We start from the raw sequence: 25489 nt of genomic DNA, 5'->3' as shown, positions 1-25489 counted from the left end.
AGTAGCTAACATAGGAGATGGTAGTTTCAGTCTAAGTGACTGTGTGGCTATGTTGACCAAAAAAAAAATATTTCAGGTTCAATTAACTGGCCTGTTCAGATGAGTTTTATTCACAACAAAATTGTAGAATTATCTCACAAACCAGAGAAGTACTAATAGCTAACAAGGAAGGAAAAGGGACATTGAAAGTCAGCACCTAAGTTATGTATTCTTTGTCAGTCCCATGGGGTGCGTGGAGAGTCCCATGGGGGGCTCTGAGAGAGAGCTGTGAGTAGCCATGTTTGTTGTTCACATTCATTCATAATGATAATTTTGGGAAGTGCCTTTGGAGGGAGGCCTGAAAGGACAGGCTGTCAGTGATAAAGACATGGAGACTTTCTCTCTACATTTCCAGTCTGTTGGAGCTAGTGCTGCTGTCTACTTTCATTGGAAAAGAGTCTTTAAATCAGAATACATACATAAATAATACGTACATCAATGACAAATAGTTTCTCTCAACACAGAGGTTACAGGAATAAAGAAGACTATAAAAGAATACAGTGAATAAAAGTAAGAGATATGAAATGTTATTTTACTGTAAGGTATAACTCTGATCAGGCTGTTTTCTCTGATCCCGTGCAATGACACAAAATATGAGTTGACAACTTTTGTGCCAATGATGAAGACGAGGTTTAAAGTACATAAAAGCAACATTTCAAAGCCAAAACTACGATGAAATTCAACATTATAAAATAATCTAGATACGGTTTTGATGCAAAGTCTTCGCCCCTATTTACACTTCGTCATCTCATGCGTCTTGTATGGATGAAATAGCTACCTGATCTTAAAAAAGCCCATGAGTAACTTATTGAAACTGTCAAACCACCTCCGGAGGAGTTTTGAGACAACTTCTAGCCAGATGTTGAAAAGGTGTACCTTCAAGAGCGTTTTCACACCTGCCTTGTTTAATTCAGTTGAATCAAACACAGGACTGTTTGCTGCTGGTCGTTTGGAGAGGTTGCTCTTGGGTGCGGACCAAATACGGGAATGAGACCTTGTTACAAACCAACATCCTCATTGTTTGTGGTCCCTCCATTGTTATTTCTGTAACAGAAGTCTGCACTTCTTTTACTCTTTGTTTATTTCCCAAAGTTTTTCAGCATGTAAATTCTTACTCACGCATCATCAATTGTGGTCCGCTTGTTAATGCTGCCGTTTAACCCTAACGCAATCCAAACTCAAGGCAATATGCAACATTGTAACAAATTGGTCACTGGTTCGGACCAGAGCAAACAAACTAAGACGCGTAGTCTTTGCAAAGTGTAACTGTCAGTGAGCAGTCTGGAATTTCTCACCGTCTGATATAATTGTTATGAAACCACTAAAGAGCAGGAGCTCTTCTTCGACAAACCGACCTTAAGTGCGTTAGTGAGGTGTTGTTCCACCACGAACCTCCAGAACTGCCTCAGGGCTGCTCGTCATTGATTCTCTGTGAGTGTGGAACTCTGGAGGGATGAGTATTATTCTTTCAAAAGAAATTCCCTCATTTGGTGTTTTAATGATGGTCGTGGAGACGGACCTGAAGACTAGCTGAAACCTACCTAAACTGGATTATCCACACATGAGTGTTTTCACCAACACACACATTGTGTAGTTATAGCAGTCAGAGGGGAGCACAAACCCAACTTGGTCAACAAACGGCTTACCCATCACCTGGAGTCCCACAGTATTCTCACCTCCGTGCAGTCTGGCTTTAGAACCTGTAATGGGGGTATCTCTGCAACATTTAAAGTGTTAAATGACATCATATGTGCCATCGATAGGAACGTGTGGCTGTGTTTGTTGACTTTGTTGACTTGGCAAAGGCATTGTTGAGCGTCTGATCCTGCAATATAGTGTCTGGCTAAGTGATTAAATACTCTTCCATGCCAGAACTAGGCCTGGACAAAATTCTAACCCAGATGAAAAGCCTAGTATGAGTGGTGGTCAAAAAAAAAAAGTACCGCAGCTCAGAAAAGGCTGAAAAACACCGGGCTAGACAGTTCGCTCACCTTTAACATGGACATAAACTTACTGCTTTCCAACGTTAGATCAGGAATAGTTTTTTTGTACCATAACAAAACCTCCTTTACCCACTCTGCAAAGGCAGACCAAACCATACCACCATCTGCTTAGTCACCGGTGGCCTTTCAACACTCATCACTGCAACTCATCTGTACTCTTGAGTCAACTGGCCATCACTCCATACCCGCAGATTAATCCACTGGTATCAGTTCATCTGTAAAACTATGATTGGTAAAACCCCCACTCTCAGTAACAGTAACTGCAATTTACGCTCCAGCAATTTCATCAACATGGTCATTCCAAAAGTCCGCAGCTTCGGCCGTTTCTTGTTCCAGTTTGATGCTCGAAGCGACTGGAACGAGTTGCAAAAGAAGCTAAAACTCCACACCCTCATTCCGTTACCCTCTTTCTAATTACAAACGATCTCTGATCACTGTAACTGCTTCTGAGTTTGCTTCTACCGGAACACTGTTTTTATAGATTGTACATATTATGTTATGATGTTGTAATTTTTATAGAAGATTGATTGAGATGTTTCTATGTTTTACATTTGTCGCTTTTATCCAAAGCCACTCACAATTCAGATTCTATCACAATTCTACAACGTAGACACAGCTATCTACAGGAGCAATTTTGGAGTTGAGTGTCTTGCGCAAGGACACAACAAGCAACTAGTGGAGCCTGAGCCGGGGATCAAACTGCCGATCCTCTGAAGGACGGCCCTGCTATCCACTTCGCCACTTTCGCCCCCGTTTGTAATGACTTGCCTCCTGTTGCTGCTTTTTTGGCCAGGTTGTCATTGTATATGAGAACTGGTTCTCAATTGACTTATCTGGTTAAATAAAGGTAAAAAAAAAAAATATATATATATATATATATATACTACCGAGTAGAAGCAGAAATTAACACAATGATACTCTATCACTACGTTTATGCCAAACTGTTGAAATCCTGTGAGGACACAAATTCCAGTATATTCCTGTACCAAATCAGACATGGACATTGATCAATAAGTCTGTCTTTCTGACTTACACTGCACTGCGCGATAAAAAGGGAAAGAAACGGAAGGATAAAATAAATGCTACATTTGGATGAGAAGATGTACAGAGAATGACCTCAGAGCTGTTCTACACTAAAATCTGAAGATTAGGACTATAAAATAATATCTACATCTCAGTTTGCCTAGTATAGTATTTATTATTATCCCTCTCATTTGCACATGTGATGTTAACAGTCCTGAAGACCATCAACAGTTCCAGTTTTCTGGAATGCTGGGAGAAACAACTGCAACAAGGTCTCGAAACATGAACTTATACATCCCCTCTGCCCGCTGCCTCACACAGTTTGTTCTGCACAAACATCGCGGGGTGGAGAGAGGGCAGATATACGCGAATTGGCTGTTGCTATTTTTATCTTTTCTTTAGTCAAGATCTCTTTGCTTAGAATTTGCAACTATTCCACCCATTCATCTAAAGCAACTACTCGTCTCTCTCTCTCTTTCTGATTTATTAATAAGTTATCATAATCAATCAATCACTGAATCTAGCTTCCCCATCATCATTACCTTGTACAGCGGAAAGTGGTTGGTGTGAATTGAGCCAGTTGGGCCATCACTTTGTGTCATTGACCTTTATAATCCTCTGCTGTCAACCCACCTCCTTCTGTGTATGTTTACTCTGTAAGTAAATTGTCAGTATTGCGGAAGCCTTAAGCCCTTCATTCATCACACAGGCTTCAGTAATCCTATCTATATGGTAATCAACACACACACACACACACACATTCACTGATGTGTTCCATTGTGTGAGATTTGTGTTCCCATATATTTAAGTATTTCCACTTCATCACTGCTCGTCATTTCTCCATATCTTGTTCCCCTCGTCTTCTTCATGTGCCTCATCTCTTCTGTCTTCTCATGTACTAATAATAAATCATGTAACAATGTGCTGTCTCTTTTTTTAATCCTCAACATACCAACTCCATTTTTTACATGTTTTATTTATCTAATGTCACTTCACAATGAGTTTTTGCTAATAATTTACAAGTTGTCAAACAAAGATCATTTATTTCAGCCACATAGTGCAACATTAAATAACCGAAAATGTTTGCCGGGTTAGCTGCATGCACTACATGATCAGAGCTGATAGAGAGTCTTCATAGATGTACTATTAGACATTTTAACAAACAGACCTGAGATCTGCAGGAATACAACGGGAGCTTACTCGACCCAATTAAACCCACATTAATATAATATGGACCCGTAAGTTCATTGCTCGGGTCTTGGATACCTTGGATATCTGCAAAACATCAGCAGGTGGCTAGATCTTCATATTTATACAGTTCCTGACTCCCTGACATCCTGTAGCAAATAAATAAGTCCCGGGGCAAACTGTCACGAAAATCCAATTTTTACATATTTAATTTGGCTCAGGAGATGCTTATAGTTCCCACAACTTCTTCATTATTATGATGAATTGTGTTTTGAAACAGGATGTTGATGCATGTCATGAGAAAGTGGGGCATCAGTGTTAAGTGTAAACCAATGAGCTATTACTCATGAGGCAGTTTGAGAGCATGGGCTTTGTTTGTAATGGTTTATTGGTTACTGCCCATTACAGCAGAAGGTCACCTTTAGAAAGCTTTAAAGGGAATTTTTAGAGACAAATGAAGGCGACAAATCATTTTCTAATGATCTTTCCAGGGAACTCCCGAAATTTTGATCTTGAGGTTTTCAGAGGGTCCTAAGGCTACATCCACACTACGACGTTTTTGTTTTAAAACCGATATCTTTTGCTACGTGTTGCTGATCTTGTTGTCTAAATTAGCAGCTGTTGAGCAGTTCAATTCTGCATCTTATTATTCTACTACTTATTATTTCTGCATTTTACTACTGTATTTTATTTCTTACACTGTTCTTAATTGCTGTTAAATCTCCTTTTCTTTTGCCTTATGTTTTGATGCTTTTAATGGTTTTAAAAGGACTGCACAATATATCGCCATTTCCTCCGGGACCGAGTTCGTGCAAGGCGTACACTATAAAACGCAGATCGACAGAGATCTTTTCCAGACGTGGTTTGTGTGTGAGTAATTGCAGAATTGCGGCAGTGTATGGTTGATTGCGTGCAGCGCAATGTCTCAGGGAGACATCGATTCAAATTTAGAAAGTGCACAATATGTCGCCATTTCCTCCGGGACCGAGTTCGTGCAAGGCGTACACTATAAAACGCAGATCGGCAGAGATCTTTTCCAGACGTGGTTTGTGTGCGAGTAATTGCAGAATTGTGGCAGTGTATGGTTGATTGCGTGCAGCGCAATGTCTCAGGGAGACATCAATTATTGTTTCAATGTATGTTTTAAATCTCCTTTACTTTTTACTACTGAATTTTATTTCTTACACTGTTTCTTTAATTGTTTTTAAATCTCCTTTTCTTTTGCCTTATGTTTTGATGCTTTTAATGGTTTTATGTGAAGCACTTTGAATTACCTTGTTGTTGAAATGTGCTACACAAATAAACTTGCCTTGCCTTGCCTTGCCTTACTACTGGCTTAATGCCCAGGAGGAAAACTATTATTTGAAATCTTTGCGAGCAGCACTTCCAGCGGCTTTATCAGCCCTAAAAAAATCAAATTAAAAAGCAAATTACAGTAGGACAAAGTGTTCGAGCAGTAGTTTAGACTTCATCCACTGGCCCAGTCGGAGCTTCTGTTTTCCAACAGTTTACTTCGAGTTCAGGATTAGATTTGACTGTTCTCTCTCTGTGTTTTACTTCCAAAGTGTTAACATAGATAAACAGCCAGCCAAACTCCTTTTCAAGAGCCAGGAATGCGAGCGTGCTTGCTCCTTTATTGACTTCATACACATTAAATCAGGTTGACAACGTTGAATCGGAGTGAAAATAGAAAAGAAAATACAAAACGTCTTAATTGAGTGCAATATGAATAACATAAATATAAACCTTATGCCTTATGTTCACATTGACCTCGAAAGCCTCCTTTTGAGTATAACCAGCTTCGCTTTTGTCAACTCTTCTTGAGTACGTGGTTTGTTGCACTGATGCCATCTTTTGCATGCGTCTGTCAAGTCCGACTTGAGTGAATGAGTTTGATGGATCAAGGAAACTGCTCTCAGCAAAGAGTCCCAAGTGGAGAAACGTTGGAACCTTTCTGTAGTAAGTTTACCTTCACTTATGTGAGGAGCAAGGGTGGTCAGTTGAGGTCTCACATCTACATCTGTTTCAGGATCCACCAGCTCAATAGACTCATCTGTATCAGGCGGAAGTGGTTTGTGAAGGACGTCTGGTCCTGTAAACCAGAATCAGAACCGTTTATTGCCATGGTATGTTGAACATACAAGGAATTTGACATGACGGGAGGTGCAAACAATCAACAACAATCAGTGCAAGTAGAAACATTAAAATTTACAGAGAGATATAAAATTAAGTGAAATATAAGATAAAGTGCACAAACGAACAGATAACAGGACTATCAACAACAAACAGATAACAGGACTATAAACAAGTGAGATGTAAGTGTAGTGTGAAAGTGTCGAGTGTGATAGAAGGGATGTGCGGGGGAGTGACCGGTAAGAAATTGTCCTGGGGATGACAGAGTCAGTGGGGGTCCCGGGCTCTGTTAATGAGCCCGACTGCCGACGGGAAGAAACTGTTCATGTGTCGTGAGGTCTTGGTCCTGTGGCTCGATAGCCTATCAGCGTTGAGTTGCTCCGCCTGTCATCACTGACTTCCTGCCGTTGTTGAATCAGGAAATAAATCCTGTAGCTGTCTGTGTTCACCCAGAGTTCAAGTTCAAAAGTTCAAAGTTCACTTTATTGTCAAAGTTTCCACATGTGTTATGCATACAGAAAATTCGAAATGCCGTTTCTCGCAGTCCCACAGTGTAATATAGACATGAACATATAACATATAATAGAATAAAATAGAATAAAGTTAAGAACATAAGGGCCTAGATAAAGGATTAAACAAGTAGCAGCAGAGAATAAAAAGTGACTGGTGCTGATAAAAAGTGACTGGTGCTGATAAAAAGTGACTGGTGCTGGATGAGGGAAGGGGTGTGAGGGGGAGTAGATGTCCTGGTATGTTCCATTTGAGGCAGTGGGGAAAGGTGGGTGAGGGGGAGGGTAGAGAGGTCAGGGGAGAGATGGCAGGGGGGGAGAGAGGGGGAGCGAGAGGAGAGAGGGAGGGAGAGAGTTCAGCATCCTGACCGCCTGGTGGAAGAAGCTGTTCCTCAGCCGGGTAGAGCTCGAACGGAGACTGCGGAACCTTCTCCCTGAAGGCAGGAGGCTGAAGAGGCTGTTGGAGGGGTGGGTGGGGTCACCCGCAATGCCGAGTGCTTTGCGGGTGAGGCGGGTGTTGTAAATGTCCTGTAGTGTAGGGAGTGAGACTCCGATGATCCTCTGGGCAGAGTTCACAATGCGCTGCAGGCTCTTGCGGTTGGAGGCGGTGCAGCTTCCGAACCACAGCGTGATGCAGCTGCTGAGGATGCTCTCAGTGGCGCCTCGGTAGAATGAGAGCATGATGGGGGGGGGGGCTCCTGCTCGCTTGAGCTTCCTGATGAAGTACAGGCGTTGCTGGGCCTTCTTTGCCAGTGCAGTGGTGTTGCTGTTCCAGGTGAGGTCATCTGTGATTGTCACACCCAGGAATTTGGTGCTGCTCACCTGTTCCACAGCAGCACCATTGATGGTCAGAGGGAGGGGGGGTTGGGAGTGGGTTCTCCTGAAGTCAACAACAATCTCCTTTGTTTTCCCCACATTGAGGAAGAGATTGTTATTTTGGCACCAACGGACCAGCTGGTTCACTTCCTTCCTGTAGTTAGTCTCATCGTTGTGGCTGATGAGACCTACCACGGTAGTGTCGTCAGCGAACTTCACGATGTGGTTGGAGCTGTAGTTGGGTTTACAGTCATGGGTCAGCAGGGTGAAGAGAAGGGGGCTGAGCACACAACCTTGGGGGGCCCCCGTACTCAGTGTTAGTGTGTTCGAAGTGTTGTTGTTGACCCGAACAGCTTGTGGTCTCTCTGTGAGGAAGTCCAACAACCAGTTGCAGAGAGAGGGGCTGAGGCCCAGGTCTGTAAGCTTACACACAAGCTGCTGGGGGATGATTGTATTGAATGCTGAGCTGAAATCTATGAACAGCATTCTGACGTAGGAGTTCTTAGTGTCCAGGTGTGTGAGGGCTGGGTGTAGAGCGGAGGAGATTGCATCCTCTGTGGACCGTTTAGTTCGGTAAGCAAACTGAAACGGGTCCAGGGAGGGAGGAAGGGTGGATTTGATCTGCTTCATGACCAGCCTTTCGAAGCACTTCATGATGGTAGAAGTCAGTGCGACGGGGCGGTAGTCGTTGAAGCAGGCTGGAGATGACTTCTTCGGCACAGGAATGATGGTGGTTTCCTTGAAGCACGTGGGAACAACAGCCTGGCTCAGGGAGGTGTTAAAGATGTCGGTGAGGACATCCGTGAGCTCCTCTGCGCAGTCCCTCAGCACACGACCAGGAATGTTGTCAGGTCCCGCAGCCTTGCGGGTATTAATCCTCAGCAGTGTGCTCCTCACACTGGCTGGGGACAGGCACAGAGCCTGGTCGTCGGTGGGGGGGGTGGTTTTCTGCGCAGGTGTGTTGTTCTGTGCTTCGAAGCGTGCAAAGAAGCCATTGAGGTTGTTAAGCAGGGAGGTGTGACTGTCACAGGTCTGTGGCGGTAGTTTGTAGTCCGTTATGGTCCTAATGCCCTGCCACAGGCTCCGTGAGTCCCTGCTGTCTTTGAAATGTCCTGTGATTTTCCTGGTGTACAGTCGTTTAGCTTTCCTGATGCCACGGCACAGGTCAGCCCTGGCTGCTCCCAGCCCAGCTGGGTCTCCAGCTCTGAAGGCGGTGTCGCGAGCCTTGAGCAGTGTGCGGACCTCCCCTGTCAGCCCACTGCTCAAGCAGAGCTCTACGATACCTCATATCAACAGAGACCGGACCAAACTATGTGTACGCATGTGTGTGTGTGTAAACCATACGGTACAAACAATGAATAGACGCTGCCGTATTTACGTCTACGTGACGTTATTGAGTGCTGGTGGAGCTGCTACGATGTTAGCATAGCCTAGCACCGATCCATCAGAGCTCCATTGAGAAGACCAGTAACCTACAAATCTGCATCATTACGTAGTTATTTCGGAGTCCCTTTTTGTCGGAGAAGACAAGTACAAATCTGCATCATTACGTAGTTATTTCGGAGTCCCTTTTTGTCGGAGAAGACAAGTACAAATCGGCATCATTATGTAGTTATTTCGGAGTCCCTTTTGTCGGTTTATTGCCGTTGAATCACAGCCAAATCAGTTTATTTTGTGTTCCTACAGCTGTAGTAAACAGCGACCGGTGGCTTGCTAGACAGTGAATACAGCTCGATACAATCCACAGAGCTCCTCTGGACAATATTATGAACCAGACATGACGGCGTTTAGTTACTTTATTTTATATTTCACTTTATCTTATATTTCACTTTATTTATATTTTACTTTATCTTATATTTTCTGTAAATTTAATTTGTTTCAACTTTGCATTGTTGATTGTTGTTAAATGTTACGCACCTCCCGTCATGTAAAATTCCTTGTATGTTCAACATACAATGGCAATAAACGGTTTGTGATTCTGATTCTGATCTAATTCTGAAGTGGGCAGTACTTGGCTGCATCGTTACTGCCATTTTTAGTTGTCTGAGCTCCATGCATTGAGCTAGACTCTGCTGTAGTGGACACGTCGGTCTTATGGACCGATAGAGCAGCCTGCATACCATCTTGCCTGTTTATCAGTCTCTCACTGTGGTAATGAGTGCGGCTGCTCTCTGTTAAAACAAAGCTCGGATCGTTTCTGGTCTTGGCTTGACTGTGTAGAAAGTCAGCAAAGAAAGAGAATGATGGAAAGCAAACACTACAGCGTTCTTTGTAGCTCAAACCAGCAGAAAGCCATTTTTCTTCTAGATTGGGGGACAACTTTTCTACGATTGGTTTAATGCCACGGGGTGTGTCAAGGTAACTAAGACCAGGTAAGTAACCATCCTCTTTGGCAGAAAGGAGCTCCATGAGTAAATCACTAAGTTCTCTTAGTTTGATATTTTCTTTCGACGTGAGACGAGGAAGGTTGTCTGCTTAAATATTGCATTCTCGATCACATCAGGGGTTGCATCGCACTCTTGAAGTCCAGTCAAAGACAACTGAAGTGCGGCTTGTGGGTTGGTAACGTAGACGGCTCGAATTCTCTTAATGTGTTCAGAAATTTATTTTCCAAGTCATTTTACCAACATATCTAACTCTTCACTGGCTGTTAGCTCTAAGCCTTGAGTTGCATTGAAAAAGGAAGACTGCCATGCTCTGAAGCTCTTGGGGCAATCATCGAATTTACTGAGCCCTGTGGTTACTAACTCTCTGCGGGCCAGATATTTGGCGAAGTCTATGATGTTAGCAGCTGGAGTAATAGCAGAGTCGTGCATGTTGTTCTTAGAAAAATAGGCTGGATGACTCTGGCACGTGAGTGCCTGAATGTGCCTGAATGAATAGGAGTCCTGCCCCTGATTGATCATGTTGGAGGAGAGAGAGTGTGAGATGGGATGCTCTGGCAGGTGTCTCTGGTATCCTGATGCTGACAAGTACTTTTTTTCACTGCGGTCAAAATAGTGTTTGCTCTCCCTCCACGCACACAAAAGGAAGCAGCACTGATGACTTATATTTATTAAAGAAAGTTGATTTGTCAAAGAAAAACGAAAACGTAGTACGAATCAAACACAGATGTACATACATACAGACATGTGGGACTATAAATAAATGCTCACACGCACGTATATATACACACGTGCGTGTCCTAATTAGTGTTTATTGGAGTCCAGCTCGTGAAATGCTAATGCAGACAGGACAGCTGCTGAGAACTAAACACTCATAACATGCAATGATGCAACATGATGATGCCGGAATGTTGTTGGTTTTTGTAAATTAGGTTTCTGTCAGAAGGGGGGAGGGCGGGTTACTTCACAACAGATGGTGTGTCTTTGTGTGGTGAGGTGAATGAATTGTGTGTGAGTTTACTCTAATTTTGCAATATTTTCTTCAGCATCTAAGAAGTGCAAGCATGTGTGTGGGTGTTTTTATAATAACATGCACTGATGTCTTACGGTCTTGATGTGTTTATTAGTGAGTGTGGGTGTGTACGTGTTGCTGAGTGAAAACATGCTGTGTCTGAGATGTTGTGGGTTTTTGTATGTGTGTATTGTCATTTGTGACTTTGATGCTGTGACACAGCAGCTGGATGCATACAGAGAGACAGTAGTTGATAGACCCACTGTGCGCGTGTGTGTGTGTGTTGAGTGCTGTCACATCCTCTTCCTTGTTAAGGCTAATAAATTGGCACTAACAGATGCAGGGACTGGAGTCAGATGCTCCTGGCTTGTTAGCATGTCAGTCTGATGTGTAATGTAGCATAAACTCTACTTCTCCAAGACCATCACCTCAGTCACCCACTCCACTCTCACCACCTGTCTCACTCATATAAAATCATGGATGCAACAGAACTTTCTCAAACTCAACTGCAATAAATAATACTCATCATTGATGACTCCATCATCACCCCCTCCACCCAGGTCCGCAACCTCGGTATCATCCTCGACCCCACCCTCTTTTTTCTACCCCACGCCAACCACATCACCAGGACTGCCTTCTTTCACCTCAGGAACATTGCACGCCTCCGACCCTCCCTGTCCTCTGCCACCACCGAAATTCTCATCCATGCCCTCATAACCTCCAGACTCGACGACTGCAACAGCATGCTCTATGGTTCTCCCAACAAAATCATCAATAAACTCCAATATGTTCAGAATTCTGCCACTCGACTGCTCACTTCCACCTGCCGCGACGATCACATCACCCCGGTCCTTCGCAACCTCCACTGGCTCCCGGTCAAATACAGAATAGACTTCAAAATACTACTCACCACCTACAAAGCCCTAAACAACCTGGCCCCTCCCTACCTGTCAGACCTCCTCCCCCTCCACGCCCCAACCTGTTGCCTCAGGTCCGGACCTGGGGTGACAGGGCCTTCTCAGCCGCTGCACCTCCCCTCTGAACGCCCTCCCCATCCACATCCGTGAGGCTCCCTCCCTACCATCATTCAAACAAGCCCTCAAAACCCACCTCTTCACACTCGGCTTCACCTGCTAACCCCGGCACCCTACCCTCCACCTGCTAACCCTGCACCCTACCCTCCACCTGCTAACCCTGCACCCTACCCTCCACCTGCTAACCCCGCACCCTACCCTCCACCTGCTAACCCCGCACCCTACCCTCCACCTGCTAACCCTGCACCCTACCCTCCACCTGCTAACCCCGGCACCCTACCCTCCACCTGCTAACCCTGCACCCTACCCTCCACCTGCTAACCCCGCACCCTACCCTCCACCTGCTAACCCTGCACCCTACCCTCCACCTGCTAACCCCGGCACCTTACCCTCCACCTGCTAACCCCGGCACACTACCCTCCACCTGCTAACCCCGCACCCTACCCTCCACCTGCTAACCCCGCACCCTACCCTCCACCTGCTAACCCTGCACCCTACCCTCCACCTGCTAACCCTGCACCCTACCCTCCACCTGCTAACCCCGGCACCTTACCCTCCACCTGCTAACCCTGCACCCTACCCTCCACCTGCTAACCCCGCACCCTACCCTCCACCTGCTAACCCTGCACCCTACCCTCCACCTGCTAACCCTGCACCCTACCCTCCACCTGCTAACCCCGGCACCTTACCCTCCACCTGCTAACCCTGCACCCTACCCTCCACCTGCTAACCCCGCACCCTACCCTCCACCTGCTAACCCCGCACCCTACCCTCCACCTGCTAACCCTGCACCCTACCCTCCACCTGCTAACCCTGCACCCTACCCTCCACCTGCTAACCCTGCACCCTACCCTCCACCTGCTAACCCTGCACCCTACCCTCCACCTGCTAACCCCGCACCCTACCCTCCACCTGCTAACCCCGCACCCTACCCTCCACCTGCTAACCCTGCACCCTACCCTCCACCTGCTAACCCTGCACCCTACCCTCCACCTGCTAACCCCGCACCCTACCCTCCACCTGCTAACCCTGCACCCTACCCTCCACCTGCTAACCCCGGCACCCTACCCTCCACCTGCTAACCCTGCACCCTACCCTCCACCTGCTAACCCCGCACCCTACCCTCCACCTGCTAACCCTGCACCCTACCCTCCACCTGCTAACCCCGGCACCTTACCCTCCACCTGCTAACCCCGGCACACTACCCTCCACCTGCTAACCCCGCACCCTACCCTCCACCTGCTAACCCCGCACCCTACCCTCCACCTGCTAACCCTGCACCCTACCCTCCACCTGCTAACCCCGGCACCTTACCCTCCACCTGCTAACCCTGCACCCTACCCTCCACCTGCTAACCCCGCACCCTACCCTCCACCTGCTAACCCCGCACCCTACCCTCCACCTGCTAACCCTGCACCCTACCCTCCACCTGCTAACCCCGCACCCTACCCTCCACCTGCTAACCCCGCACCCTACCCTCCACCTGCTAACCCCGCACCCTACCCTCCACCTGCTAACCCGGCACCCTACCCTCCACCTGCTAACCCGGCACCCTACCCTCCACCTGCTAACCCTGCACCCTACCCTCCACCTGCTAACCCTGCACCCTACCCTCCACCTGCTAACCCCGCACCCTACCCTCCACCTGCTAACCCGGCACCCTACCCTCCACCTGCTAACCCCGCACCCTACCCTCCACCTGCTAACCCCGCACCCTACCCTCCACCTGCTAACCCCGCACCCTACCCTCCTTTACATGACCCATTCCGTACAGCTTCTCCACTTTTCTTTTTTACCAAAATGTTCTGTTTGTTTGTTTTGTTTGCTCAGTGTCAGTATTGATCAATATCATTAAAAGGTTGGACCGCGGCTCTGACATTTGGGCCTAAGCCTTTTTTGGGCCCATAGTAAAATGTGTTTGGGCCCCCACTTCCTTTTCTAATTCCTCAACATGTTAGATGTGTCTTAAGTGTGTGATATGAATTTGAGAGAGAGAGGAGGGCACCTGAGGGAGTATCATACCCCAAAAGAGCTACATTTGTGTATTCATAAACACCTACATGCGTACGAGAAGAAGTGATCAATTCTACTGATATATTTGTTTTGAATCATTTATTTACCATGCCCATTTATTTCATTAGTTTCCATTTTCAGGTTTCTTTAAATATTAAGAGTATTATGGACTGTTGAGTTCGAGATTTTATTTGTCTAATAACATTAGGTAACATTATCATACCATTTCTTCATTCCATCTATTTCAGGCGTATTCAATTATTATTCAGCGAGGTCCAGTCAGAGAGAATTTCCTCATGCAAAGGTCCGGGACATCACAGTAATGTCTAACTTGGCCATTATTTAGTCCTGTATATATTTAAGTTGTGAGGGCGACACTTATCGGAACGCACGTATTTCATTGGCTGAGTAGCATCACGTGAGATGTGTTACGGTTGGTTATTCTGGACCCATGCGCAGACACCGGGACAACAGGGTAGGTGAGATAAAAGGATTTATTTAGTTGTTCGTGGAGCCGGTGGAACATGCAGGTAGAAAGGTGAGGCGGTGTGATTGGCAACGGCTGGGCGGCGACGCGGCACGGGAATCTTGGAGCACAAGAAAAACACAAGTTAGTTGCAGATCGGGAACACAAGCAAACTAACTGTTGAGACGAGGTAAACCTCAGAGGGGCCCACGCCGGATGATTGAAGCCATGCCCATGCCATACACACACACTGACAGAGAACACAGAGGGGAGACACCGACACGAGCTGAGGTCACAGCAGAGCCGTGACAAGATGATTTACAACGCATGTAATTGGTCGGTGTGTTTCCTGGACCGCTGAACGAGTGACGTAAAGGCTATGAAAGCTGCGCCGGTTAAAATAGAAGCGCTTCATCACAATTTAATAATTCTCAATTATCTATCAGTTATAGGTCCAGTTCTGGAGACAACAGCGTCTGGGTCTGGACTCAGAAGCGGTCCGCCTATTCGTGACCCATGATCTAGCTGTTCTCGGCTAGACCCTATAGAAGTTAGAAAAACAAAAACAAAAGACGATTCAGTGTGGGAAGTAAAGTCAGTGATAAACAGCACATGTACTCCAGGAATATTCCTGTGGATATTCCTTTGGGGGTTGACTTTGCATGACAGGATACTTTACAGTGAAACAGTGCACTGATGTCCAAACTTTGCTCTTTACTCCAAACTTCATGATAAATAACTACAATCAAAAACGACATAAAAAGTGCTCAGAGAAGAAAAAAGCAACGAGACAAAAGGAGAAAGTGAGCACTGTATCTGTTTGTGAATGGCGTGTAGCAGGGATCTGGTGTGCGGCACAGCCGGTATGTTGATGGAAGTCAGGCGAAAGCGACCTTTTTTTGATGACGATTTTTGATGTTATATGCCAAACTTAGTCAGTCCATCTGGGATAAATTAAAGTACTCCACCTGGAATGACGTTCTACTGTTGTTCTACTGATGACAGAAAAGCCATCTGGACAGAATGAGTAGAACTAAAAATGAATTTTGCAAAAGGTCAAAAATATAATCTACCCTGGTTAAATGAGTATCATTGGAGGTCAATGAAGCAGAGACATAGCATTGAAGTCAGCTCTTCAATCTGGTTTATTACATAAGGGAAAATGTCAGGAGTTGTGAAACAAAGTAGTAAAAGAACTGAGACAGGCTGAAGATGGTTATTGTATTCAACTAATCAACAAATCTGGGATATTAGCAAATTTGTTGAGGAAAATATGAATAAGATTAATAGGAGGGTAAAGCAGGTCAACATTTGGTAATAAAGAACAATCAAAAGTGATAGAAGATAAATAACCAACAGCTACAATCTTGAATTCATCCTTGTACAGTATTTGGCCAAGAATTCTGGTGTGTGATTAAACGTTTCTGAACCTGAAAAAAAACAGTTTTCACAATTGAAAATGTTTTAGAATCTGCAGTAATAAAAGTCCTTGATCTTAGTCAATAGTTGTCTTTAATATTGATTTGTTAAGAAATATATCTGATAAATCTGTCAATAAAGCTTGTATTTATTATATAATTTAGTCTCATTTAAATGAAGGTGAATCTTCTCTACACCAAAAGCATCATTTAATAGACGCAGCAAATAGATGTTTTGTTAAATATATCAAATGTTATCTTGATGAAAGTGGTGCTGTTGGAAGCATGATTTTAGATTTGACACGATCAATCCTAATCTTTTACTTTCAAATGTCTACATTTTATTGATCTGTTGATGCCCTGTACTGGATGAAATCCTTGAAAATAAGCTCTAGTACATATAACAATGTACTAGAGTCATATGCTAGTTGTACAATAGGGGTCGTCCAAGGGTCTATTTTACGGCCAATCTTATTTGAATGGATATTAATGATCTTCCTCAAGTATGTTCAGATGTTAGCATCCAAGTGTATGATGATGATACTGTGATTTAAACGTATGCAAGATCTAAAGAACACGCCTCCCTCCTCTCCCTTTTTTATTATTCAGTTAAACATTCAAAACACTCACTAATGACTGCATCTGTTGCTCGCTCTCTTTCTTCCTCTCCCCTTCTCTCATTCAATGTTAATAGAAAAACCCATCATCTCTGAAACCTACAACTAATTACAATGTCACTCTGCTCATTTGGCTTACTGGCACCACGGTGTGTGTGTGTGTGTGTGTGTTTGTCTTTTATCTAATTGTTTTTTTTGCTGTTTTCTGTCTCAGGTCTGATCACCACAACCTCCAGGAAACTGGACCGTGAACAACAAACAGAACACGTTTTAGAGGTGAGGACATTGTGTCTGTGTGTGTGTGTGTGTGTGTGTGTGTGTGTGTGTGTGTGTGTGTGTGTGTGTGTGTGTGTGTGTGTGTGTGTGTGTGTGTGTGTGTGTGTGTGTGTGTGTGTGTGTGTGTGTGTGTGTGTGTGATAAGCGATACAGGACAAAGAATGAAAACATCAGTGTGATAGGGGCAGCAGAGGGTAGATGATAGACACAGCTCTGAAGGGTTCCTTGTGTTTAGACAACATTCAACATCTGAAATTTAGTACATGCACGTTCATATATATTTGCCATTGGAATGGGGTTTCCTCACCACGTGAGCCAAGTATGGAACTACTGTAACATAATATAAGTTTATTGAATATGGAGATACATGGAGTAGTTGGTGAGAATTCCACCTCGACTTAAAGGTGCAAGATCCGAGATAGTGAGCATTTCATTTGCTTCTCAACGACTCAACATGTTGGTGGCGCAAACTACATTGAAAGTACAGACAGAGCTCACAGTGTTAACCTGAGGGGGAACCGGTGTGTTGCTGCGCATAGTCAGTTATAGTTAGTTCATTATTTTACCCTGGTTACCTGTAATGTATAGAATACAATACATATCTCTAAATGAGAATTTTCTCAGACTCTGAGTGTGAAATCTCCACTTCAGTAGCGTTTACACTACTTTCCAGATTCATTCCTATTTATATTCTGGAAGTTTATTCAGAGGTTTGTTTTTGGGGGAGTTTTTCCCTTTTCCAATGCAAGGGTTCAAAGACAGCATGTTGTAAAGCCCACTGAGACAGATTTGTGATATTAGGCTCTACAAATAAAATTGAATTGAATGGAATATATCGTTAATAGCGAAATTCAAAGAAGATGCTATTCCCTTTTTAATGGTCATTGTCAGTATTGGCTGGTTTATGTAGTGATATAAAGAGATATTGAAAATCCCCTCTGTAAAAACCTCTGTGTCAGCAAAATGAAACAAGAATTTTGAACCCTGCTTTGTAATGTTTGTGTGAGTTTAGCGCTCATTCAACATCTGCAATTTAGTACATGCAAGTTCATATATGTATGCCCTTTGACACAGTAGTTTGTAGGGGTGTAACGGTTCACAAAACTCACGGTTGGGTTAGGGTACGATACAGTGGAGCCACGGTTCGGTACGTTTCGGTACAGTAGAAAACTATAAATGCCAGAGAAATGTACTTGATTTTAAAATATATTTATTCATTACAACTAACATCATGAAGTTATTCTTTGACTTTGAACAATGATGGAACTATACCTGAGTGACTCATCTTCTGGGGTGTCTTCTTAGCAACACATAAGCATAAAAAACAAAACCTGCTCCTTAATGTTATGTAGTATTATTACTTACATCTTGTATTGTTACTTACATCTTATATTGTTACTTACATCTTATATTGTTACTTACATCTTGCATTGTTACTTACATCTTGCATTGTTACTTACATCTTGCAAAATAGATTTTTAATCTCAATGGGACTACCTGGTTAAATAAAGGTTAAAAAAAAAAACGTATTCAAACGTATTCGGTTCGTCATGCGTACCGAACCGTGAGCCTCGTACCGAACGGTTCAATACGAATACGCGTACCGTTACACCCCTAGTAGTTTGACAGAATCATGTTACGTTGATCACTCACTAGCTTTTTGACTGAGTTTTCAACTGCATGCAGCTCACCACAATGGTGACAATGGTCTTACATAAATATAATTACGTTTGCCATATTTACAAAAAGGCAAGAAGAATCACAAATTTCTCTCGCCCTGGGGCAGTTTGCTCCGCTTTCTCTGGTATCTTCGGACCTGGTCGTCTTTTTCATAGAGGTTCTGCTTGAACCGTTTTCCCTCGTTTCATCTCGTTCTCTCTCTCTCTCAGCGGGATGCTGAATCATCTTATCACCCACCGTTGGGGTCATTATTGCATCTTTGCCAGTTTAAAAAATTGCATCGCAGGTCATGTAGATGGCACAGAATGGCCGTAGTCAACGGGTCAGGAACACCAGACCGGAACAAGAGGCAGGACCGGCAGAGCAGCAAGGGAGAGATCTGGCTTGCCGGATTGAGAGTTGTTCGTCACAGTTGTAGCGCGTTAGAAACAGAGTGAAAGAAGGAGCTTCTTCAGCTTCTTGCTACTCTGGCTGGATGTCCTCTCAGCCTGTGGAGATGTTTCGGACCGCAGTGGGCCTTCGAGACTGCAGACGAACAGAACTGCCCCTCACTTCCCTTGGCCTGCAGAGTTGTGGAGATACCCTTCAGCGTCGAACGTCCAGAGTAGAGAAGCATTATTTCTGACTCATTCTTGCTGTTATCTTCTAAGAAAGGGGTGCAGTGTTTGGCGCTTCCCCCTTTTGGAACAGACAGGATGGTGGTCTGTGAGCTTTAGTTGAGAGAAATATTGCAGGCCGACATGACAGGAAACTAGAATAATTGTGTTGTTATCTCAACAAAAATTATTTATAAGCTTAGATGATTTCAAATTAGCAGATTTTGGTAAACCTCAAGCTGCCACAATTAATATATAAAGGTACAATATTTAGTGAGTCAGTAACTTAAGAAACATTGTGGATCTACCACAGTTGTTACACTGAGGTAGATACAAAATATAGATCCAATAAACAGGGATTTACTAGGACATGGTATTAGTGTGCATTTACATTTTGGTTTAAGATCTCCGGGGATGTAAAAGATGCATATATGAAAATACCTATGTATTTCAAGCTAACTAAAGTTTGAAAAACTATTTAATATACTGTATATGCATCCCCAGGAAGCGATCAAGGAGCGATCTAGGTTTCTTCCAGCAAATCACCAACAACACCAATATCATGAAATAGAAACAGAAGGACTCTTGATATGTGGGGGGGACTTACACCGACAGCCAAAGTTAGACTCCTCCAGTACGAAGACTCATGACAGGAAGTCCATATCGAAGAAAGTCAACACACTTTTTAAGGAAGTTGGTTTAATTGACATATGGAGAGACCTTTTCCCTAACAGATGGGATGACACTTATTATTCTGCCCCCCCCCCCTTCATTATACACAAGAATAGACTATTTGATAACATTTGGAAAAGATATGGATAGAATAAACAATATATCTAAGTGACCATGCACCCATATACCTCTCTGTTGATTTTAACTTGAGAACAAAGAATACTACCGGTACATAGAAAATGAATTCAAGTTTACTCAATGATCCGGATGTTAAGAAACAAATTAGAAAAGAGATTAGTCTTTACCTGGAATTCAATGACAATGGAGAAGTTTCACCTCCCATTCTGTGGGATACTTTAAAGGCTGCCCTAAGATGAAAAAGTACAGCATTATCCTCATATAAGAAGAAAACAAGGAATACAATGCTTGAGGAGTTGTACAACAAACTGAAGGAATTAGAAAAAAAACACAAATTGAGTTTAGCGCAAGATACATTAGTGGAAATTAGAAGAATTAGGAACAAAATTAACAGTTTGACTACAGAAGAAATCAAGAGAAACGTAATGCTTTTGAAACAGAGACACTATGCAGATCCAAATCAATGAAAATACGAGCATGGAAACGGAAAAAGAAGATGGCAGAAAACACAATTCACAGAATTAGGGATCCAAGAACAAAAGTGATAAAAAATCGATGAAGTGAAATTCAAAAATCTATACTCTCATGTCCCAGGGGGAGATGTAACCCAAATTGACAGCTATCTAAATGCTCTAAAGTTGCCCACTTTAAATGAAGAACAAAAAAGAAGGATGACGGCAGATATAACGGAAGATGAACTAAGATCTGCAATTAGGTTACAATTAAGCAAGTCCCCAGGATCAGAGTGGCATCAGGAATTAAACAATGAGCTGATCCCTGTGATACGTCCCACACTGAACTTAAAACAGGCGCAAACGCCACCCAGCTGGAAAGAAGCAATAATTTCAGCTATTCCGAAAGAAGGCAAGGATAAAATGGAATGTTCTAAATATAGATTAGATTATTCACCTCCATCATGGCAAGACCATTAGAGGAGTTTTTACCCATGCTGATACGTAATGATCAGACAGGGTTTATACAACAATGCCAAACACAAGATAATATACGAAGGACACTACACATTATGGATCAAATACAAAAAAAGCGTAGATGCTGAAAAGGCTTTTCACTCTGTTAACTTTATAGAGTCCTTCATAGCTTTGGTCTCCATGAGACAATTATTAAAACTATTCAGGCATTATATGACAATCCCACCACCAGGATTAAAATCAACAGATAATTATCAAACTATTTCAATCTAGAAAGAGGTACAAGACAGGGTTGTGCGTGGTCACCACTACTCTTCGCATTATATTTGGAGGCGCTTGCTCAATACATCAGACAAAATGAAGATATTAGAGGAATTACTATTAAAGTGACGGAACGCAAATTGGCCTGCTACGCAGATGGTATTCTGATCTACCTGGGGCAATCAACATACCGGTACTTAAAAAAGAAAATACCTATGTGACAGGACCTTATTCAATTATTAATATCAAAGTATAGTCATATTTAAGGTTTAATCTACAGCTTAGTATGAGTATTTAAGTAAATATAATTTGAGTGAAATAGAAATCTAACTTAATCACTGATGTGGATTATATCTCAAGGAATCAGTTTATGTCAAAGCACTCTTCCTATTACTAAACATATGTTAGCTCAGCATAACATATCAATGTAGATGCATGTTATTTTGCATCAAAACTCAGTTTCGTTAAGTCTTTTGTTAACAATTAGATGTGTCTCTGTGTTTTCCTGCAGGAATGTAGATGCTTGTAAAAAAGGAGAGGTGGTGGCATAAAAGCTTGTAGGCTCAGCCCTGATGTGGGTCTTATACTTCATAATTCAGTTTGGGTCAAGACTGACACCAAGCTGTTGTGTCTTATCTGCTGTGAGTCTATCCAGGCACATGGTAAATTGAGGGTCCAACCACCTAGGACCTAGGGGTCCTAAGAGCAGTTTATTAGTTCGAATTTTAAGGTTAAAGAATTTTTGATATCGTTGTTAATATCACATTTCAGTTTTCATCTTCTTCGTTCACAACACAGGGAAATGGTCGAATTGTGTTAAAACAACTAAATGTGGGCAGATAAGTCCGTAAGGATACCCAAAACAATTCAAAGAAAGCAAAACAGCAACTGGATTGAAGGTTACATCCACGATGATGAAGGCAAGGTAAGCCTGAGATAGCGTTAACGAACTTCGCTCAGCTGTCATAGTACTAACATGTCGAACTAATACAGGCTGATCGTGTCTCCTCTTAGCCTAGCTTTAGTTTGAAACCTGTTACCACTCCGACGGCTCGCCCGCGGCCGTGGTTTTTGAGAGTTTTGGAGAATTTAGGAAAGTAAATAATGGTGAAATAACTTATAGATAACTGTATTTAGACATAAATAAGCTTTAGTTTGAATTATGAATCAACATTTCTACACAGCCTAGGTATGTTACTATGGTTATCATGGGTCCCCAAATGTCCTTTTTTAGAAAGTGCCAAGACCAGGGGTCTTCAATGTTTTTCAGCCCAAGGACCCCAAACTGAGATGGAGCAGGGACCCCCGACTATATATATTGTATAATTGTGTTTTATATTAAACTGGGCCTAGTGCTTGATTAATGAAAACATTCTTGGCAAATGCTTTCGCTTTCGTCCGTCTTGCGCCGGTCCAAGAATTTCACCTCTAGCGGCACAATACAAATGCCCCCGGCCGTATAAACATACCTCTTTATTGTGCATTCAATACTAAGCTGTTCAAATAATTCACAGGTTCATATATTCATGTTTTTATTTTAAACGTGTAAGGTACAGTGAGTAGGGGGGCCATGCCACTGCCATTTATAAACACACCTTGTCAGCTGATACCAATGCAAATATCAACATTGTCTGGCAATTGCATGATAATCATGCATACAAGCTATTCAAACTGATGTTTTCATTTTAAACATAAATGTGGAAATGAAAATGAGTGATGGCCTATTAGTGCCACTGCCATGCATAAAGATACCGGTTATCTTTCATACAATACTGAACTATTAAAATAATGGACAGATTCATGTTAAGAAAGAAAATGTAATTTGTCTAATCAACCAAAATTTCGCGGACCCTCTGCAGTACCTCCGCGGACCCCCTGTTGAAGACCTCTGGCCTAGACATACCCTTAGTAAAATATTAATTTTTTGTGGTATTGTTATCAAATTTGAACTTGGACGAGGTAAGGCTTCATGCTGTGGTCCCATTGTGTTTCCCAGCTAATAAGTCCCAGCTATCGTCATCTGCAGGCATCTGTTTGCAAAGAAATATTCAGGCGGAAATAAAAACCTATTTCAGTGTGTTCCAACTTCTATTAGTCAATGCCAGTAGCACTTGCAGTGATTCTGACTATTGGGGGAAAAACGTCAGAGTGTTACCTTTCAAAAGAGACCAAAACCATGCATGCACTCCCAATGGTTCAAGAACAGCTTTCAATTTACTTTGGGTATACCTTGGATTTTCCTTCACGTTTTAGGTGAATTTTACAGGAGTGGTAACAACTTAGCTAATGTCAAAGAGTAACATGCTGGTGACATTCTTTTTCCCTTAACATCGTGGATGTGACCTCCATCCCTTTGTTTGGATTCTTTGGGGATCTTACAGACTTATCTGCCCGTGTTTCAACACTTAGCTGAGATGCACAAGTCAAATGTTTGGACCACAAAAGCCAACTTTAGGTTCTCTTTCCACCCCGTTCCCGACCTCTGTATTACACAAGAGTGTGCCCCCTTGGGTGCGGTCTCATGTGATTGGTTGAAAACGGAGGAGATCTCTGATTGGTTACAGATAATCAGGCGATATCAGGGAGTCTCAAAAAACCCACACACAAATACAGTGAAGTTGACACATGGCAAGCAGTGTGTGGATGCAGGTTGAACAGTTTGAGTGGACTAACATCGCCCCACTGGATGAGCCTCTGACTGATTATCACTGGTTGCCATGCAGTCTGTATCAACCCCCTGTCACAGCCTTTCAGTGTAACAGCTAACAAGCAGGGGTTAAACACTGCTCTTTTTAAATTGATGGGCTGGCCTTTAGACCCTCTTCGTTTTCTGTGGCTTCAGCGACACAGTAGAGTCTACAACAGATATATATAGAGACAACTACAATGCAAACTGTAAATGTTTCTAGGATGCTATGGAGACTTGTGAACAGATTTTCTACTGACATTTTCCTTCTCTGCACCAGCAGGTTAGGAAGCTGACACAATAGACGGGTTTATTATGGCAAAACTGTGTTATCTTTTCCACATATTTAAATAGATTTAATAACAGCAGGTGATTTGTGTTGCCAGTGTCTCATTTTAATACAATGATTGGCAGCAGACATAGCTGGAACTTGTAAATATGTTTTTCTTGACTTGATGTAAAATGGTTGATCAAAGCGGTATTTAGAAACAAAACAATTAGAGTTTTGAAGGACATAGGTGAGCAGCTATGTACTGAAACATTGATCTGCTCATCAAGGACTAGAGCACACTTAACAGACTGCACTCAAGTTTGTCTGGATGTCGAGTGTGTGGCCAACAATTATCTGTGTTGAATTGAATTCATTAGTCAAGCAATAAAATTAACTGTGGCTCTGTTTTATAGTCTCTGATGTTGCTTTCATAAGGAGCTTACACACCAAAAAACATTTTACGGAGTGGAGTGCATCACTTTTTTAATATTATATTCATGAATCAAAGGCAGATAAACATGTTTTTCTCTTCTTCCTCCTCTCTTATTTCCTATGATTATGTTCTCGAAGGCAAAGGGGGTGGCAAGCCATTTTAGGGATAACTCTTTCTTCACAATCACTGCAGTTCCTCATGTCTGTGACAGATGGTGTGCTTAAATGAAGCCCGGCATGAGCAATGTACTGCTGCTGTGTCGTGAATCTGTGACAAACCGAAAAGTGATTGCACTTCTGACAAAATGAAAAGAAATTTCGGACAAAGGAGAAAAGCCTTCTTGGGAGCTCTTATCGGCTAGCTCCACCTTGCAGTGATTACCTTCTTTATCATTTTAGCAGCTACAGAAGGAGCTGTCTAAACATAGGAAGACTAATCCTTTCTTTTCATCGTATTCGTCAGAGACTGACATAATATAGCAGCAAATAAAATTTACACAGACTGGTGCTGTGGTTACCGTAGAATAGTGGAAGTGTTTTACGAAGTCAGGAGAGACAAGTGAATGATTAGTAGTTAACATTTATTGTGACAGACGAGTTATTGAGTTACGCAGACATTTTTGGCTCTTGAACTCAACGAGGAGATTTGTGATTGAGCTGTGATTGCCCTGAGCGCCAACAATATAAATCCCCCCGTGGAGTCCAGACACTGGTGGTGATGAGGTTGATAGAATGTTGAGTTGATGAAGTTGATGAATCTGCGAAGATTGCGCGGAGATGGGGAGGTGGAGGGTTGCGCAACAGCAGCTTGAATGAACTGAAGGTAGAGACACAATGATATTTAAAGAAAGACAGCAGCAAGATGATAGGCTAACCATGTCCTTGTGTCGTTG

The 25489-nt window shown here is 43.1% G+C and overlaps 1 protein-coding gene across 1 annotated transcript in view; it reads left to right on the top strand.

The window, feature by feature from the left end:
• LOC306779968 (protocadherin Fat 3-like) overlaps nucleotides 1-25489 on the top strand; it is a 188389-nt gene that overhangs the window by 104567 nt on the left and 58333 nt on the right. The window contains exon 4 of the mRNA XM_079272102.1: nucleotides 16870-16931. Coding sequence (XP_079128228.1) covers nucleotides 16870-16931 — 62 coding nt within the window. The remainder of the gene's footprint in view (nucleotides 1-16869; nucleotides 16932-25489) is intronic.

This window comes from Melanostigma gelatinosum (assembly GCF_949748355.1).
Source record: "Melanostigma gelatinosum genome assembly, chromosome: 7".
Taxonomy (NCBI): Eukaryota; Metazoa; Chordata; class Actinopteri; order Perciformes; family Zoarcidae; genus Melanostigma; species Melanostigma gelatinosum.
Note: the sequence above shows the minus strand (reverse complement) of the source record. Positions and strands in the feature narration are given on the sequence as shown.